Source organism: Plasmodium coatneyi, chromosome 3 (assembly GCF_001680005.1).
Source record: "Plasmodium coatneyi strain Hackeri chromosome 3, complete sequence".
Lineage (NCBI taxonomy): Eukaryota > Apicomplexa > Aconoidasida > Haemosporida > Plasmodiidae > Plasmodium > Plasmodium coatneyi.
This window is the reverse complement of record NC_033558.1, coordinates 580,205-601,023: the sequence shown is the minus strand read 5'-3', so window position 1 is coordinate 601,023 and position 20,819 is coordinate 580,205. Positions and strand designations below refer to the sequence as shown.

The 20,819-nt window shown below is 34.6% G+C and overlaps 2 protein-coding genes across 2 annotated transcripts; both read left to right on the top strand.

Moving 5' to 3' along the window:
- Positions 1 to 1,228: 1,228 nt before the first annotated feature.
- Positions 1,229 to 3,934, top strand: PCOAH_00005050 (SICA antigen; the record flags this gene model as incomplete). Its single annotated transcript, XM_020057320.1, has 4 exons — positions 1,229 to 2,351; positions 2,487 to 2,875; positions 3,230 to 3,673; positions 3,707 to 3,934. 4 exons carry the CDS (start codon positions 1,229 to 1,231, stop codon positions 3,932 to 3,934), a joined length of 2,184 nt encoding a protein of 727 aa, XP_019912785.1.
- A 9,076-nt stretch (positions 3,935 to 13,010) lies between these two features.
- PCOAH_00005040 (Variable surface protein Vir7-like protein) lies at positions 13,011 to 14,327 on the top strand (the record flags this gene model as incomplete). The annotated part of the gene is made up of 3 exons (XM_020057319.1): positions 13,011 to 13,025; positions 13,070 to 13,837; positions 14,013 to 14,327. The coding sequence occupies 3 exons, from the start codon at positions 13,011 to 13,013 to the stop codon at positions 14,325 to 14,327; spliced, it is 1,098 nt and encodes a 365-aa protein (XP_019912816.1).
- Positions 14,328 to 20,819: the final 6,492 nt, after the last annotated feature.

Below are 20,819 nucleotides of genomic sequence, written 5' to 3'. Positions count from 1 at the left end.
TTAGAATAATGAATGAGTTAATTTTACATGAGATGCTAGAATATGTGTATCCTGAAAGCTGGAAGGACAAAGGCTAGGGAAGCTGCATGCATAGATGTACTCTTTCTTTGTTCTATATCTTTAGGAAAAAATATGGGATGATATGAACGGAGTGTGGCAGGAGTTGATTAGATTGTTGCAGCAGGATGGGGACCAAATATTAAAAGGATTCTGTGAGGATGAAATGGGAAAGGAAAAAGGAGTTAACATCCATGGATTAGAAAAAGGAATATGTAAAGCTTTAATGAAGGTGTTTTATTTTATGCATGGGTTACGAACAGAAGGGAAAGCAGAAGTGAGTGACGCAGATACAGAAAATGAGCAAGCATTTTTCAGGTGTATGGTAGGAATGGTAACCATGTTCAAATTATTAGGTACTTATTGTCGGTTTGAGAAATTTATGAAATATGCATATGAAGTAACAGAACTCCAGAGGGAAGCATTTGAAGTTCAGAGCAGCTTCAATAAGTGTGCATGGATGGACTTAAATACTTTAACAATAGGAACCAAATTAATTGGAGGAACAATAACAGAGTGGATAGAGAAGAAGAAGCCGTTGGTTTCCGACCAAGGTAATATGAAAAATGCTGGTTGGTTCTGCCAAATGGAAAAAATGAGAAAAGCAGGGAAGGAAAGGGAGGAAGAGAAAAGGATAGAGGAGAAATGGGTAAGAGAAAAAGGAATGGGGGGGCTGCAGAAAATAATAAAGAATAAGGAATATATTTCAAAGGAAGATGCAAAGAGAATATTGGGGGGGTTAAATGAGAATATGTTAGGGAATGAAATAATGAACAAGTTGGAAAAGGAATTAGGGTCAACTAGATCACCACCCCCCACCTCATCCACTACCTCTAATACATGCACAAGTAAGAAGAATGAAATAGTGGAAGAAAGAAAGAAAAAAATAGATCCACAGGAAAGGGAAAAATTAGGGAACAAAGTAAAGGAAATATTCAAGACAACCTGGAAGAATTTTGTACGGTCTTAATGCCTTATGTAGATTGTGCATAATAATATTAAATATTTGTTATGATAGTTGTAAAATAATAAGTGAGCTGTAGTCATAAAAAAGTTATATGTACTGCAATTCGAATTGTAGAGTATTACCAAGAAAGAAGTATTGGGAATATTTGAAGAATTTTCCAAAGAGCTAACAAACTATGAGAAGAATGATGAAGGGTATAATCCAATGTATGCGGTATGTGATAATTTTGGGGAAATATATGGATTCAGGGAAGATGAAATAAATAGCTACTTCTGCAAAATTCTAATAAGAAATTTAAGCTTAATAACCATGGATAATAGTATAATGGGAGGAGTGAGCAAAGGTAGAATACGGAGAAACATGGATAAGAGTGTCCTATGTGATCTTCTGAACATATGGTTATCATATTATGACATGAGGAATGAACATACGGATTTAGACATTATGTATGCATTCCTGGCTGTGGAAAATTTGGAAACATTATATGAAGATGGGCAATATGGGAAATGTGAATATAAAAATGGATATAGAGTTCTAGGAGGAAGTAGGGACAACAGTTTCTTTGAAGTATATGATTGGCTAATACATGAAGGGTTAGTAGGGAAAATTGATGAACTTGGTAAAAGCGATAGTTGTCATATAAACGAAAGTAAGGAACATAGGGATAGTGAAATATTAGGAATAATAATAGGACAGATGGGGGAGGATATGCGCGAGAAAGTTGAAAAAATTATGAGTGAGCGGAATAGTACACGTGAAGAAATAAAAGTACATGAGAAAGAGTTAGAAATGGGAGCGGAGGATGGACCTCCTCACCTTCTCTCGAATGATAATGAAAAGGAAGGGTTTGGCCAAAGCCAAAAGGGGGAAGGAACACCTGGTAACCAAGAAACTAGTCCAAATCAGCAAGCACCACCACCACCTACACCACCCTCAGCACGAGCAACACCAGGACATGAAACTGTGGTAAAGTCAGCACCATTACCAGGAAGTGTACTCCCTCCTGCTGCAGATTCTTCAGGTAAAGCGACAGGAGGAGAAAAAAGTGCAACTTCACCAGATAAGGAGTTACAGGACACTGATGATTTGGATATTCTTCTTCCATTGGATGATACTTTTACAGGGTGCCATGGAAGTCGTTGTGGAGAGTTAGAAGATGATGACCTAAGTGTTGGCACTTTCTCCAGTACTGGTGTAGCTGCAACCGTCACTACAACGGAAATTGCTTCCACTACTTCAGGTCCAGGTGATCACAGTGCTACCACTACTAATCAAAATCCAGGGGAAGCAAAGGGACCAGACTCAACACCTTCAACTCAAGATCCAGGTAATAACAATAAAAAAAAAGAGTGAACACTTCCTTCCAAAGGGAGTGTGCAGCAGGGTACACTTACCATTTTAGGGTGCCATCACCTTCGATCATATGAAATTAACATTTCCTTCGTGCCACTTATTTCTTCAGAAAGAAGCAAGGCTGGTTCTGGCTCCCAGGTTCCAACAGAAACGAAGATAGAAAAAACTGATGAACCTGGTGATACTCATGAAGCTGGTCCTGCTGGTCCTTCCGGGAACGTTGAAGGAGAAGGTAAACAACCTGGTGTTACAGTTACACGGACTACGGATTCGGGTTTAGGTGCTGGTCCTAACACTCCCGGTTTAAGTCCAGGGGGTAAAACTATTCAGAGTTCAAGTATATCAGGGGGTGGACAGGGTGGTCAAACTATTCCAAAAACACCGGAGGCTATTCCATTTGTTAACAAGATGGACAACCCTTCCCAACTCCTTACCCCATACCTTCCTACCATTCCCGTTCTAATGGGTATTTCAATTACGACCTACTTACTTTGGAAGGTAAGAAAAAAAAAAAGAGAAAAAAAAAAAATTAATATTAGAAGAATAGAAGACGGAAGAAAAAAGAAAAAAAAAAAGAAAAAAAAAAAGAAAAAAAAAAAGAAAAAAAAAAAGAAAAAAAAAAAAAAACTTGCAAAAAGAATAAGAGGAATAGAAAGAAAAAAAAAAAAAGAAAAAAGAAAATAAGGATATAAAAAAAAAGAAGAAAGAGTGAATGAGTGAGTGCGTAAGTGGGTGTGTAGGATTTCGCATTTTAGGGTGTACATTTGGTATCCTGGTTAAAAGTAGTAATTATTGTTCTTAAAACAGTATTTCGACCCTTTTAAAAAAAAAATTTTTTCCTTCTTTTTTTAGTATTTTGCCTTACCAAGGAAAAGAAAACGTCACAGAAGAGCTCATCAAGTATCTGGTCCTCCTTCCTTAGGAGAACAACTCCTTGCTCATGTGGACGACCAGACAGATGGTCCACATGCATATACCTTAGTAAAAAAGCGCAGACAACCAAGATCTGCTCCCACAAGAACGAAGAGGTCAAAAAAACAGAGCATTGGTCGTCCTGTTGTTGGTCGCCGCACCATTATTGATATTCATTTAGAAGTCTTAAACGAATGTCAAAAGGGGGACCTTCATTTGACGAAGGAAGATTTTTTTGAAATTTTGGTTCAAGAATTTATGGGAAGCAATTTTATAGAGGAAGAAAAAGTTCCTAAGGAAAATGTTCCTAAGAGGAGTGTTACTAAGGAAGATATTCCTGTGGGAGGTGTTCCTAAGGAACAGGATCCAAGTTCAGGTTTCCGGGTTTAGGGAAGGAAGACTCTGTTCCTAAGGAAGGTGTTCCAAAGGAAGAGGTTCCATGTTTCAGATTCCGGGTTTAAGGAGGAAGACTTTGTTCCTAAGGAAGGTGTTCCAAAGGAAGAGGTTCCTGAGGAAGGTGTTCCTAAGGAGGGTGTTCCTGAGGAAGGTGTTCCTGAGGAACAAGTTCAATGTTCAGATTCCAGGTTTAGGGACGAAAACTTTGTTCTTAAGGAACAGGTTCCAAGTTCCGATTCCGGGTTTTAGGGTGTAGTAAATGTATTTTTCTTTTTTTTTTTCGTTTTGTTTGGAAGGGTTTGAATGTTCAATGTGTGGTCAATATAAGCCGGGTAAAAAAAAAATTTTTTTTTCACTTTATTTTGATTTGTTTGGTAAAAGTTTTTTACTGAATATCTAAAATATGTTTATTAAATTTTTCTTTGTGTTAAATTTTTATCCTTGTAATTTTTTTAATCTTAATAATTTTTTTTTCGTTTTTTTGAAATACAAGAATATTTCTTCAAAAATGTCAGGACCTTTTTCCGCATCCGCGTTGGGAGTACGTTTTTCCCTTAGCTTCTTATTCAAACAAACACATGGAAGGAAGGAAAAAAGGGAAAGAAATATGAAGAAAAGAAATAAAAAAAAAAAGAAAAAAGGAAGGAAAGAAAAGGAATGTAGGAAAAAAGAGGGAATGAGGGAAAGAAAGGAAGAATGGTCATTTTTGCTTCTTACATGTATGCATTCTGTGTGCGGTGTTATTTATGTTTCTTTGACGGCAAACATTCCTTTACAGGTCTTACATGTTCTGGTAACCAATATTTTGGCGACCTACCTTGCGATGACTATTTGTACTATTATTCGTTCTTGTTCCTGTTCTTCCCCTTCGAGACTGTACACCATATATTGTTGACTCGTCCTCTGTTGTTGGGCCTATGGTAGAAGTTTCTGTTAAGTCGTCAATATCACGCCCGGCTGATCTTCTCTTTCTTTTTCCACTTGAGTTGTTACCAAACCAAGAAGACCATGGTTTATACTGAAGGGAAGGAAGGTGGTGTTAGGGTTGGAAAGAAGGAAGTTTGTTAGGTGGGTTGTTAGGTGGTAGGTGGTAGGTGGGTTGTTAGGTGGTAGGTGGTAGGTGGGTTGTTAGGTGGTAGGTGGTAGGTGGGTTGTTAGGTGGTAGGGTGGTAATTTGGTTGTTAGGCTGATGGAATGAAAGGTTTTTAGGGAGGTTGTTAGGGGTGGTGGTAGGGAGGTTGTTATGGGTGGTGGTAAATGGGTTGTTATGGGTGGTGGTAAATGGGTTGTTAGGTGGTAGGGTGTTAGCTGGGTTGTTAGGGTGGTAGTAGGTTGTTGGTGGTAGGTGGGTTGTTAGGGGGGTGTAAGGGGGGATGTAAGGGGTGGAAGGAAGGGAAGGGATGGTCTAAGGTGTGTATATTGGTTATATTGTTATTAATTTAGTTCTTTTTTTTTAATTTGGTACTACTATTACTTTATGTAATAAGAATGTAACAGCCGTCGCTGCCAATGTGCCAAAGATAGAAGAAAGGGAAGAGGTTGTTTTGACTGCATTTAAGTCTGCTTCTGTTATAGATGATGGAATTGGTCCGGGCTGTATGAGGCATGTCGTACTGTCTTCCTCAGTAGCTTCCTCTTCATGTGCTAATAAAGATTTTAAATGTGATAATCTTTTTGCAATTACCGTTCCGAATGTGCCCCAAAAATCTTTGCACCACTTATTATCATTGGAGTACAGCGTACAGATTCCATCCAAAGCATTATATGATAAAGAAACTTTCTCCACATATTTGGTATATGTCTTATCACAGGCCTTTTTACAGGCCTTCGCACCGTCCTCAACGGTACTGGAGTCACCATTGAAATCATATATTATTCTCATCAAATCGAAAAGGATTTTGTTAACATTCTGGTAATTAACATTACATTTATCTCCATAGGGTATACTCTTAAGTGCTGGGTAAATTTTTTCCATGAATTCTTTCATGTTCCCATTATTGTACTCTTTGAAGAATAAATCTCCTAACCAGAAGTAAAAGAAAGTACAAGGTGCACTATCGGAGATTATGCATTTGTTATCCTTACATACGGAACAAAGAGCACCAGCAATCTTCTCCGCGGAAATAGAGAGTTTATCGTATGTAGTTAATGCAGTCTTTAAATCACTCCCCCAATTCTGGAACTCCCCACGGCCGTCGCCACATTCCTTCTCAGTAGCATTCTCGAATTTACTATAATACCCCGTCCATGAAGGTAATTGTTCTAAATCCAGGCGCTGCAAATATAATTAAAAGGAATATGTGCATTTTCATATCTTCACTATATAGCTCATGAAGTGTATTATGTGTGCATAGCTACGTTTACATAGGTAGGATATATAATTTTAAAAGTTCCTTCCCCCACTTCTTCTCAAAATTTTTCCTTACCGCTGTTGGTGCTGCTGGTGCTGTTTCTGACATGGTTTAGATGTGCATATTTTTGTATATATAATGTGAAATATATATGTGTGTTAGAAGTTGTGTTCTGTTTTATTTATACATTCAGTATAAAGGAAGGGGGAGGGAACTGTGCAAGAGAATACGGAAGGAAGTATTGTATGTATGCAAAAAATTTTTGTTTTACTTTATTTCTGTTTGTTTTGTTGTTTGTTGTTGTTTGTTGTTACAAGGATTGTTGTGTGTAATTGTATTATTGTTGTTGTGTAGAAGTGGTAAGTATGTGGAATGTTTTTTTTTCTCCCTTCCCCTTTTTTAAACTTAACAGCGGAAAAAAAAAAAAAAAAAAAAAAGGGAATAACATCGTACTATTTTTTTAAAAGTGTAGTATAAATATACACTGAAAAAAAAGATAGGAAGGAGCTTACCTCAAAATAATGGTATATATACATATAATATAATGTGCGTGCATATATATGTATACTTCACCGTATGAATAAGGAATCTATAGTATACTTATTACACAGAGAAAAGTAATCGCAAAAAAAAAGAAAAGAAATGGAAAAAAAAGGGGAAAAGGGGAAAAGAAAAAAAAAGGGAATTTCAAAATAAATAAGAGAAATATATAAATGCTTTCTTTGTATACTTCTTCCGTGTGCACTTTTCTCATTCATTTATTATAATATTGAATTGTAAGTGATTGTTCCATGTACTAGATTATTATTTACGTGTTCCTGCTTTATTGCGTATATAGGGTGGGGGGGCCCAATTTTTCTTTTTGAGAAGAATTTTAATATGCGCCATTGACTTATACTATTTTTTTATTATTCAGGGGGGGTTATTAGAAGTTGCTTACATACATGTAGTATAGTTCACATGTATAGATCACTTCTCCCTTTTCACACTTCTGCGCATTCATGCGCATACCATGAAAAATATACATTTATTAAATGGATGGAAGAAAGTATAACAGAAGGATTTATATTAATCATTTAAGAAAAAAAGAAAGATAAGGAAGAAAGAACAAGAACACACATGTTTAAAATAATGCTTTCCGTGTTAGAACCCTCCTTTTTTTTTTGGTTATAATTGTTTTATAATGAAAATTTCTCCCCTTCCCTCCTTATTTCAATAAGTACACTGAGAAGTACATTTATATTAGGCATGTGCGTATTATGTTATCTTCGAATTTCTCCCATTTTAATCTATATTATATTTTAAAAGTTAGTGTACCCCTTCTTTTTTAATTTTTTTCCTTTGTGAGTGTATTAGGCATAATTTCCTCCCATGAAAAATTTACTCACCTTCGTAATAAGCCTATTCGTGATAATTTTCTTCCCACATTTATGATTGTTCTTTTATAGTAGTTCCTTCCTTTGTTTTTATTTGATTTTGATAATTATGTAGTAAATTATTTATATGGAGTTCACATCCCGCCAGCCAAGCTCCCTTTTTTTTTACCGAGCATATATGATATATGAAGGGTATGAAAAGTGATTAAAGCGGATTGGACGCATTCAAAAATTCTATATTATGATGAGCACCCTCTGTGCGTAGGACAACCTATAAATGGATTTGTGTGACCTGCATAAGTTTCTGAGGAGTGTATTATAAGAATTCCACACTGGAAGAATGTCATAGTGCGCGACATATAGAATAATTGGTTGCATACTCAATCCGCGGAAGTTCCGTCCTAAGTGGTTTTTACTTTTATATATAGAAAGGAAATAACATGGAAGATGTTAAAGGAGGAGTGTGCACAGTACACTATTAATGAGTATGTATATAGAAATCCAGTAGGTACACAGTTAAAAAGGGTTAATGGTTACACAATTTATGTATTTTATAATGGTAAGGAATTTTTATTCGTGGTTCCTATATAAAATGTCGGATATCAGAGATGTTGACATTATTACACACGACGTACCATTGGTAGATTGCATTGTGGACGCCGAAGTAATAACGTCCCCCACATCGACAAATTCGTCGGCATAGGTCACCACTTTACTGACCGAATTAGTGGGTGATATAAGTTCTTCCACAGTTGTCTGCTTTAGTTCTCCCTATAGGCGGAAGCAGCAATATTTCCCCCTATATATTTTTGTGTGTTCATGTATTCAAATTTACACACACACATATAAGTACACACACATATAGTGCAGCATATATATATATGTAGTAATTATTTTTCCCCTGCCAGAGGGAATGGGGGCTGGACAAAGTTCCTTTAGCGCAGTAGGCCTTTAAGGGAAGTTCATATTTGGTACAGCTTTTCTCCTTCATATGTAAGCATAAAATTGCACGAACAGTGTGTAACCATGGCAATGTTCGTTTTTTCCCCCTTGTCTTTTGGAATGGTGTAATTTGTGTTATATGTACACATTGGTACATATTTTTCTGTGGATGAGTAAGATATAAGGGTAGTTGGACAGTAATGGAAAGGAAAGGGAAATGTTGTTCCCATTCCTTCCCTTCCTTTCTTTTGGAATGATGCAACTTATGGGTCTAACATATTCATGTGTCCCTATTGAAGTGTAATAGGTGAGGGGGGTATCCCTTCATTATTTAGTATTGTTCCCCTTTTTGTGAGGAACAATTTTAGACTGTTCCTTTGGAACAATGTTAGATTAGGGTACAAGGGGGAATTTATTCATGTAGCATGTTTCCACATGTACGAATTGTGCAAACAATATCTTTGAGCAACTTTCTTTAACATATTTTTGTGGACAAACTTTTCCAAAGTACTGAAATTAAGGTAACTTATGAGTGGAGGTTCCCCCCTTAGGAGCACACTGTATTAGTAAGAAGGGGCATTGGAGGGAGGAAGTATATAGTAGCACCAATTAATTAACGGAGAATGTCGGGATTCCATTTCAAACACGTAGCGGGAGTATGAGTGTGTGCTTAACTTCCCTCCCTCCTGTAAAATGCTGCATAGGGGACTTTTTCTGCATATTCCTACATATGTGTAATATTATTATGCGACATATCATAATCTGATATGCATTCAATCAATCCAATCATCCTAATCTGATATGCACAATCAATCAATCGCATCCCTAATGTGATGTAATCATCCTAATGTGATATGCAATATATCATCATTATTGTGTACATATGAATGAATATATATGAACAATTGCAATAATTTGAACAATGAGTAGTGTGCACTTTCCATAAAAAAGTAGAGATCATAGTATGAAATAACTCCGTTCACTCCTCCATTCTTCTCTATATTATTTTACATATATTTTTTTACATTCCTACTATATTATATATACATTTAATTACAAGTGGGAAGGAATAGTTGCATGTGCATACATAATGCAATGTATATAATAAGGTGTATCCATTCATATTTTTATTCAATTTTTATTCACATTTTTATTCATTACAAACAGTGATCACATATTCTAATGGAGAAATGCTCAAATAACACAATATGCACATTCTACTTAAGTGAATTCTTTATTTGTGTACTCATCAGAAAGGAGAAGGAAAAATAGAAAGGAAATGGGAGAAAAAATATATTATTATTACTGAATGATCATAAATGGAAAAAGGTGGGAGTGTACATATTAAAGAGTATTATTATGGAGATAAGTATGCTCCCTTCTTTCATTCATAGTGTGGTGAATTTCTTGTTCTGCTACTTTTTTTTTTTATGCATTCCATGGATGTGGATTCCGCATAGGATATATGTGGCTCAGTGTATATATATATAGTAGGTTATCATTCTCTAAAGAACTATGAAATGTATATTATTGGGGAAAAATATATAGAAACTTCATTACTTTTTCCTTCCATATTTACAATTATAAAACAAGCAGAATACTCACACACATTCATTCTGCATAAATACATAAGGAACATTTTTTAACACAAATTCATTCGACACACACATATACATATACATAAAGAAGTGTACACGCACACATACATAGAAGAAAAAAATAAAGAAAGAAAAAAAAATGGCACAAAAAGCAAACATACTAAAGGTTATTACTACTTCTTTCTTTCTTTATTCAAAGTAGTGGATACATATACATTTTATTCAGTGTAGTACTTTATGCACAATATAATAAAGACGAAAAACACATAATAACACATATTCCACTAATTATATTTATAGAAAGAAGAATTGGACAAAGTATTATCTTCAGAAATAGAATACGGTAGATTAAAGGAAGGCTCAGTTTATTGTGGTTATAATACTGAAGGAGAACTAGAGATAGGTTTAAGCGGATATTCGGATGTTAAGAAATATGCAAAGGAAATTGCGGGCGCACAGTGCTACGTGTCCACAAACAGAAAGGAGGACGATCGACCTAAAGATGAGCGCTGTTATTTTTTTTATTATTGGTTCGGAGATAAGTTATGGGGGAAAATAGGCAATACTGCATTTTCAAAAGTTATGGAGGACATCTACAGAAGGTGGAAGAATAAAGCTGAGAATAAATCTTGTGATCTAATATTCCATGATGATAGCAGGGAAATTTTCGAAAAAAAAAAAACAGCATATGAATACCTAATAAACTATCCAACTATAAAACTGAAAGTAGAGGATAGTACCAAATTTTGTGATAGTACCTGCTCTGATTATCTGCAAAGTAGTTATTCCACTTACAGTGAAGTGTATGGTGATTGTATAGGGCAGCCTGATAGTGATTCATATTGTAACATAATTAAGAAGGGGCATGAGCAACAGGATGGAAATCCTAAAAAACTGGAAAAACTACAATGTAATACAGGAGCTGAAGTAGACACTACAGTAGACGCGAGGCACCTAGCAACCTATAGGCCACAAGATCTTAAAGATATAAAGGAGGCTCTGGCTGAAGCGGATCGAGTACCTTCCGATGTCCCATCTTCTTCCCCCTCCACCACTACCACTGCAGCCATATCATCCATATTTTCTATAGGAGCACTTGGTGCTGCCGTTGCTTTCTTTTCATATAAGGTACTAGTTGCAATAACAACTGAGAAAAATGTGTTGTGTGTGTGTGTACACACAAATAGGAAGGAATATATACCACCATTCTTCTTTTTATATGAACGGACAAATATATAGAGAATAGACTGTACGTTGTGCATTATATATATACACATATATACATATATATATATGTCCATATATATGTATGTATATATATGTATATATGTGTATATATGTATTTACCCCTTTCCTTTTTTTATTTTAGTATAATTTCCTACCTAATTTATTCGACAAGCAACCTAGAGGAAGAAGAGGAAAAAGAAGTTTTGTTAAACGTGACTTTGACGACGACACCTCAACAACATATTCCATAGAGGGTTCTACTATAGGTTCCACTTTGGGTTCAACAGATGCATCTACCATCTATAATGGTGGTAGATCACCTAGGAGGACAAATAATGGAAGAGGAAGGGAGAAACAACCACAACAGCAACGAATACAAAAAAATATACGTTATCAACGTATGTGAAATGTAACACACATTGTGGAATGTGGAAAACCTGGGTAGCAACATGTAATATGTTCTTCCACCTCTCAAGCATGTGGATAACCATGAAACTGTTACAGTGTAAGGAAAGGAACAGAATGACATTTTTTTTTTTCTTTCATTTCTTCTTTCTTTTCTTTTCTTTAAAGAATATAGAAATTAGTAAAAATAAAAATTATTAAGAAAAAAAAAAAAATTGTAAAAAGAAGGATAGGTGAACACCTTAGGTCATTAGTGAAAGAATTTATAAAAGTCCAAATAAAATAAAAAAAAAAATTTTGAACTTATATTAATTGTGCATTAACATAAGCACTTTAATACGATGTAAAGAAAAAAATTTTAAATAAAAAAAAAAAAGATAACGGATAAAAAAATATTAAAGAAAAGAAAAGAAAAAAAAAAGAAGAAAAGAAACGAATGTGGGTGTGGGGTGGGTGGAAGGTTGTTAGGTGGGTGGAAGGTTGTGTTAGGGGTGGTAGGTTGGAAGGAAGGTTGTTAGGTGGGTGGTAGGTTGGAAGGAAGGTTGTTAGGTGGGTGGTAGGTTGGAAGGAAGGTTGTTAGGTGGATGGTAGGTGGAAGGAGTGTATACATTATGAGAAGAGTGTTTGTTCTTATAAAAAAAATAAGTAGATTGCCTATCTTTTTTTTTTTTTTTTTCTGCACTTTTTTCTTTTTTCTTCCTTCTGAATACAATAAATACACAATTCTTTTGTATTATATGCCTACCACACTACTAATTTTATAAATTTGAGTACCTCCCTCATTAAATATATAGATGTACACATGCACATATTGTAAGAAAGAAGGGACAGAAGAAGCGAGAAGGAATTGCGCTCTTCTATGCATGCAGCATTTGAGGGGGGTGGGGGGTGGGTCGAGTAAAGGTAGTAATATAATGCTATGAATAGTAAAATGAAATTCAATAATATAATGCATAAATGAAAAAAGGAATATATAAAAAATGTGCTTCTTTTTTTTTTTGATGTTCTATTACTTCAGTGTATTCGCTTATACTTTCACCTCCATTTGTACACATAATGATTTTGGATGCACATGCATATATGTATGTATATATATAATGCATTATGAATGCCTACAAAGTTGGAAGATGTGTACTGATAAATAAAATAAGTACTTGGCACATGTATGTACACTCATTAACTACATAATCTCCTTATAAATCATTCGAAAAAATTAAACCATGTGCTCATTTCAATATATAGGAACATAAGGAACAATTCTTATTATAAATTTTTATTCTGTATGGGAAATACAGTGTAGTAAAACAATGACACCATCACCAGGGGAAGGGCAAGCAATATTATCGGTTCGTTTTCTTCCTATGCTCAAAATGGAATAATTTCATAATGTGTACGCGAATAATAATTTATATACATAATATATTAGATGAAAGAATATAAAGTGTATAATGACATATATATACACCTACCAAATACCACTTATAGCAGGAGGATTTAAACAAATTGCCTTCCTACAATCATTTCTACAAGAAGTTCAATGACGGCTGCGGTAAGTGTGACGGCTATCCGGGGCTCGAAGACTTGAAAAACAATTTAAGCGGACATACCACTATTGCAGAACATACGGTTGAGGCTGTAAGTGCCTATTGCTGTATATCTAGTATGACAGAGCAGGATAACTTATATGAAGAACGCTGGAATTTCTTCTATTACTGGATAGGGGACCTCTTATTCAAAAATCCAGAGAATGTTGACATGGTCCCGACCACTCTAAATTTGATCTGTAAATATATGAATATTAACCACAAGGAAGAGGGATGTGAAATTATTTGCGACAGTACTATTGAAAAAGACGAAATCAACCACAGAAAAACCATATTCGACTATTGGCAAGACTATAATGATTTGCACGTACTATTACAAGATAGTGGGTCCAATTGTGATCAGCAATATGGCAAATATCTCGAAAAAGTTGGTTCAGCTTATAGGAAAGTATACGAATTCTGCCGAAGTAGGGGCTCTGATCCCTACTGTTCTGAATTCAACAGTAAGTGTAATCAGTACGGTACCAATGGACAATTGAAATTAAAATGTGCTCCCGCACAGGCATCGGATCGTATAGAACCTGCAGAACGCTCTCAGTCCATGGACGATACAGCCTCATCTGAAGGCAGTAGTAGTACTATTCCTGCCATATCTGGTACATTGGCAACAATAGGAATTGGCACCGCTATCACTGCCCTTCTATATAAGGTAAATTAAAAAAAAGAGAAGAAAAGAATAAAAGAAAAGAAATTTTTTTTTTTTGAATATATATATATATATATATATATATATCTGTCGCATATATACATGTATATATATGTATATATGTATACATGCTCACCCTTTTTTCCTTCCCCTTCCATTTCTTTCATTCGCACTTCAGTACACTTCCTTACCATCTTTGTTACGTACACATTTTGGAGGAGGAAGTAAAAGTAACAACATCAATACAAGAAACAGAAGAGGAAAAAGGTCCATTGAACATCATTTTGATGCGTTTACAGAAGACGACACCTTAACAGTAGATTATTCTACAGTAGCAGAGTCCACAATATCTGATTCTATAGCAGAATCAACAACAGCGGATGCTTCTACCCTATATAATGAAGAAGGAGCACCACCTGGAAGAAAAGGACGAACAAATAATGGTAGAAGACCAGGAAACAGGGACAGCAATATTAGTTATAGTAGCATGTAGAACAACACACTAAATAAGGAAGGCTTTCCCCCTTGAAGCTGTAAAAAAAAAAAATATTACATATCCCCTTCCCTAATGTAAATATATATATAAGGGAAGGGCGACGACGACCCCCTTTTTCCCCCAAAAGTGTATTATTACTATACAATGTATATTGTGCTTTGTGCATAATAAAAAAGGGGGAATAAAATAATAATAATAATAATGAACCATAGAAAGGGCATGACGTGCATGTTATAAATGTACGCGGAAGAGAATGTCATAATTAAGGATGAGCGCAGTATTAGATACGTCCATAATGGACGTTCCTTCGTTGTTCGTTGTTGTTCCTTTGTTGTTGATGTTGCCGTTGTTCTTTTCTTCCATTATTTGTTCTTCTTTTAAGTGGTGACCTACCATTATATATGGTAGAATTGTTTACTGTTAATTCTGTTGTTGTTGAAGTATCAACTGAACCTATTGTAGTTAACGTGTCGTCGTCAAAGTGGTGACGTCCAATGGATCTCCTTTCCCTGCTTCTTCCTACACTACTTCTAAAATGACTACTTAACCATGAAGGTAAAAGATTATACTAAACAAATAAAAAAGGGGAAAGGGGTAAATACATGTATTACACATATACACATATAGTTATATATATATATATATGTATACATGTATGTGTATATGTATATATAGACACAATGATAATAATTATGTACTTTATATAAAAAGAATGCAGCAACTGCTGGTAATCCTATTATTGGGACTATAGAAGAGACAATGGGAATGCTGCTGGTTGAGTCCCCCATTGCCCCATGACTGAATGGAGAAAGTTGGTCCTCGTCCTCTGATACAATTGCTGTGTCCTTTACTTCAGTACATGTTAGTATTTTTAGCTTGTCTTCCCTACAGTAATTTGCATCTGTCTCCTTCCCCGCACGGTACTGGTCACAATATTGACCATCCTTATGTGGTCCCTTCCCTCCTTCGTCGCAATATTGTTTCACTTTCTCACATGCATCTCTAATGGCTGTTAGATGCTGGTTATATTTCTCAGTACAAGACTTTTTACCGGGTGGATTTAGTTGCTTCATTAATTCCTCATAGTCCTGTTCGTAGTCATATTTTATTTTTGCATGTTTAAAAAGGTCTTTATCAATTTTACTGTCATTGTATATAATTGTACAACCATTTTTTCCTCCAGTAGAAACGTCCTTTAATTTTTCATAGATTTTTTTCACAGTGTCGAAAGGTGAATTAACATTTAATATGTTGAATAATATATTACCTAACCAATAGTAGAAAAATTGACAAGCCTGACCATAAGAATTGCTGGACCCCCCGTTCGAGTATGCGTCACAGTAGGCACCTACTATCTTATTGGCATATTTTCCATCACTATCACAGTCCCCCAACTTATTCCTTACTTCAGTCTCCTTATCTTTCAACCAAGAGCAGAATGTACTAATATGACTTCCCCCTCCATCAAATTTACTATATGCTTTTCTTGAGGGTAATTTCTTCAAATGATCCCCCTGAAAGTGTAATTAGGATGGAGTAAAATGTGTAAGTGAATACTTCTATGTGTATTCCTTACCTTGCTATTATATTACAGATATATAGCATTCTATGCGAGACATTAAATTATTCATTTTGAAGAGAAGAATAACGAACCGTCAGTTCTGCTGTTGCGGGTTTTGCCATTGTTACCATGTGTACATTTTTTTCTATGTGTGTGTAGATGTATATGATGGAATTTATGCCTAGAGGTATGTTTTTTCCTCCTTTTTTTCGTGTTCTTCTTTTTTTTCTCTTCTTCTTCTTTATTTGTGTAAGAAGGGCTTATATTAAATTTATGCTTAACTTCTTTTGCATTTAACAAAAATTATTCAGTAGTAACTAACATATATATATTACATAGTTCATATACGTTTGAGTATTACTTCCCCTCCTCCAAGGTTTTAAATCATTAATATATATAGTGAGGGATGTGCACATTCGTTAATAATTAATAATGAATATGAGGCTCATATGGAATGAAATGAAAGGAAGGGAAATGGGAAGGGCCTATAATATGTATAAATAAATTGTATTAATTTTCTGTGTATTGTAGGAAGAATTTTTACGCATCTTCCATAATAGTAAATTCTTGTAGTGTACACCCTACCTTCCTTTTTTTCATATTTATAGTTGTTTCAGTAATAATAATTTTTTCCTTTTTTCCTTTTTTCTTAAATTTTCCTTTTTTCATGAGTACATTATGAATAAGTCATTCACATGACAAAAAAAAAAAAGTGATACATGCATATATGGATACACACACTCGTTAAAGCAGAAAAACAACTCCCCAATGGTCCTGTTCCTGCTTTCGGCGGTTCCGGCATTGTTCATGTACCTTTCTCTACATGGGGAATTTATAATGAAAATTCTTGTTCATTTATACATTCAAAAAAAAAGGAGTACATATAATTTTCGTTCGTTCTATAATGATTGTGAATGAATCAGTATCAATTTTTACTTCTTTGACTAATACACACATCACAATCTTCCAAGCAATGTTAACACATAAAAGTGTATCAAATTATCGTATATATAATTGTAGTAAGAGCAGAGGCAAAGAAGGAAAGGAAATATTAGAAGTGAATGGGAAATAGTAAAAATTCTGCAAAATCCTTTTATTTGTTCTCTATATTTAGAGGGTGGCATTCAATTATTCAGAACATTACATGAATAGTTATGCGCTCCAATTATTATGTGCATGTAAGGGAACGTAGTATTCCTTCCTTTGAGTAGGAATTTTTAGCATGTATTATGAATTTAGGTTTTACTGTTATTCAAATGGTGATTACTAGAAATTATTAATATATATAATGCACATTATATACGGAATATTATTCCCTCCTTACCTCTTACAATATGCACATTATGTACAACTTGAACTAATCACTCTTCCTTCTCCTCTAAATATAGATTACCTTCCACAAAGTAATGTTATATTATTTTTTCTTTCCCATCATTTATTTTTTTATTTAAATAATTAGGAGTAATTGAAACGGGGTATGGGTTCCATATTTTTCATTTAGTACGCAATCTGTGTACAGAGGTTCAGAAATGTTTCGGAGGGTTCAGAAGGGTACAAAAATTCATAATGATTGAGGGAATTGAAGGAAGGTTAAGAGCGTGTACTCCTACGGTTCCCTCTTTTTTGTGGGTATCATGTTATTGCATATGAATGGTTAGAGAAATGTACTATAATAATTTTTATAGGTATTTCTTATAACATACAGTTATAAATCATACATGGAATGAAGTGTACGGTTTATAATGTTGTGTAAGTATATGAATGAACTATTTCCATTTATTCTATATGAAATATATGTGTAATATAGCAAAGAATGTAGAAAGAATGTGAAGGAAAGAGTATAAAAATGATTTATGGATTGAATGGTTCTGTATATATTATGGTTTCAGTTTCTATGGAGAGTGTACATACTTAAACTGCGAAAATTCCCTTTTGTTTTTATGGGTACAGCAATAATTATGATATGTGTATCGCGCATAATATTATATAATATGTGACTAAAGACAGAATTCTCTATAGAATATTCTTATGGAAAAAAGGAGAGAGTTCAGTACACAGATCCATCCCACCCTTCCATTTGATATGCCATTAAAACAGAGAATTCCGTACATTCTTTGTTCATTCATTCGGTGCTATTATATACTTACTTATTCCCATGCCCCCTTTTTAATATTATACTGATCCTCGCAGAGGGAGTGACACTTCCACACATAAGTGGTTCAAACATCTTTTTTTTTTTTTTGCGAAGAAATTAGTTAGCAGTCATGTTAGGAAAAAGTTGTTCCAAATGAAATTATGCACACAAAAAGTTCCTGCATGTCGAAAACATGGCACCATGGAATAAGTTCCCCTTCCCACTCTAAATACCTTAATAGGAGCAGTACTGAATAGTAGGAACCCTTATCTAGTACACTTCAATAAGGACATATGAATATGGTACAACGAAGTTGCACCATTTCTAAAAAGCAAGGAAGGGAAGGAATGGGAAAAACATTTCCCTTTCTATATCTACCCATCCTTAATTTAATTTTACTTCTACATAGAAAAGAAAAAAAGAGAAAGGGAGCTTTGTTCAAGGGGGGAACTTTTACCCAGGAAACTGTACCCCCCAAAGGGGGAACTTTGTCCCCCCTCTCCCCCCCTTAAATAGAATTTTACTTCTACATAGAAAGGAAAAAAGGAAGAGAAAGTGGAAAGAAGGGGAAACTTTGTTCATAGGTTAACAGGAACTGTCTCCCTAAAGGAACTTTGTGCACCCAAAGGGGGATCTTTGTCCCCAAGGAAGGGAAAAAATTACTACACATATATGCACTTATATATAAAGGTCTATACGACACAAAGCAGGGAATATTGCTGCTGCTGCCGCCTATGAGGGGGAACTAAAACAATGAACCATAGTAAATTTACAGCACTTGTTTATAAAGTGCTGCATGTTATCTATTTGCCCATGTAGGAGATCGACGACGATGTGGGGAATGTTACCATTCTAACCCATTATAATAAAACGTACGAACAGTACACCCTCATACAGAAGTGTTCACTGGAACGGTCCACAATGCTTTGTATAAAGGGAGAAAAAAGTTAAATTCTGCATATAAATGGTCCAATCTTCCTTATATTTCATATACATGCCATGTGCCTGTACACACACACATATATGTACATAATGTGTGTGTGTGGGTGGGGGGGGTTAACAATTACTTCTTATATAACGCAGGATGACATTTTTTTCATGTGTGTGGAAATTGTACTAATACACTCCTTTAGGTGTACACACATGTATGTATGTAGGTTGCATAAATGCATTTACAGTATGCTCTACACAGGGCCAGCTATATTATGGAGTTGTTGAATTCTGGTTCACACTCTCTTCATACCCTAGACATATATCATGTATGCTTCATAAAAATAGGAGGAGAAAGGAGTGGTGGTAGGGTACGTGTTAACAGGAATTACGGAGTTATTCTGCACTTTTATTTATAACGTATCACATTTTACATTGTGAAATACCACATTATATTGTGGCATACCATACTATATTTTGGCATACCACACTATATTGTAGTTTGGCAAGCACAGCTGCGCATGTTGGAGGGGGGGGGGATGATGATAACGTTTTTTTTTTTTTTTTTTTTTTTTTTCCCCTTTTAAATTTGTCCCTCCCTTATTTGCATACGTTGTCCATATATGTATGTACATACGTATATATGTGTGTATGTGTTAAAATCATGATTATTAGCATGATTATGGGGCAACCATATAAACATATATATTTGGAACCGCTTCATACTTTTGAACCTGTTGGAACTTCCTTGACCTTCTCAATTCTTTATAATTATATATAAAGAAGAGAAAGAAAAAATTAAAAGCTCCTGAATATATATAAGTGCAATATGTACTGAAGTATAGGGAGTATACTTCAATTAGTGTAGTGCACATCTTATTCATGTAAGTGAGTTGCTCGTAATGTAGGTACCACAAATGAAAATAATGAAAAGAATATAGGAACATTAATGTAAAAAATATAATATATACTTGGAAGGAGGAGGGAAGCTGAAGTAGCACAATACATGTATTCTGTATGAATGAGTTCATTTGTAATGTACTCATCTGAAAAAGAAGGAAAGGGAAAAATTATTACACTCGGATGGTCATTAATAGAAAAAAAGGGGTGCAATGCAACACATTCTAATGTGGGGTGGGATGTGTGTACATATTTTTTCTTCTCCTCATTCATATATGATAATTACAATTATTTATAACGTACGCCTTTATTTTAGAAATGTAAGATCCATATACTAAATATGTATAAATGTACACATGTATATAAAAGGAAAGAGTACCTTGCACATATGTGAACTATACTCTATACACGTGATCAACATTTAACAACAATCCGTCAAATAAAAAGGAAACATGAATTCATAGTTCTTGTTGAAATTTTCTGTTTAAGGGAAAAATTACACTCCTATATATATAATAATTGAATGAAATAAACAGTATTATAAGGCTCCGAACAAACAGATACAATTCAATAATATAGTGCATGGGTAGAATATACAGGGAATTAATTTTCTTTTCTTTTCAGAATTACTTTCCCATTACATTTATTATTACTTTGTATTGGTCGTACGTGTCATGATTTAATACCTACATATAATGTGTCGCCATTCCTTGAAAATATTAAACGAAATATATATTATTATTGAAGAAAAAGGAAGGAAAGAAAAATAAAAATTCCACAATCATACACTTACCATTCATCCACCCCTACACTTCACACTTACAATCCAATCATCATCATCATAAGGAACAAACAGAACAAACAAACAAACAAAATTCTCATATACTTCGCTATTACATAATTGTATGAAAAATTTTTCAAGGGAAATATATTATATACAAAGAATTATGCATATTAAAAAGGA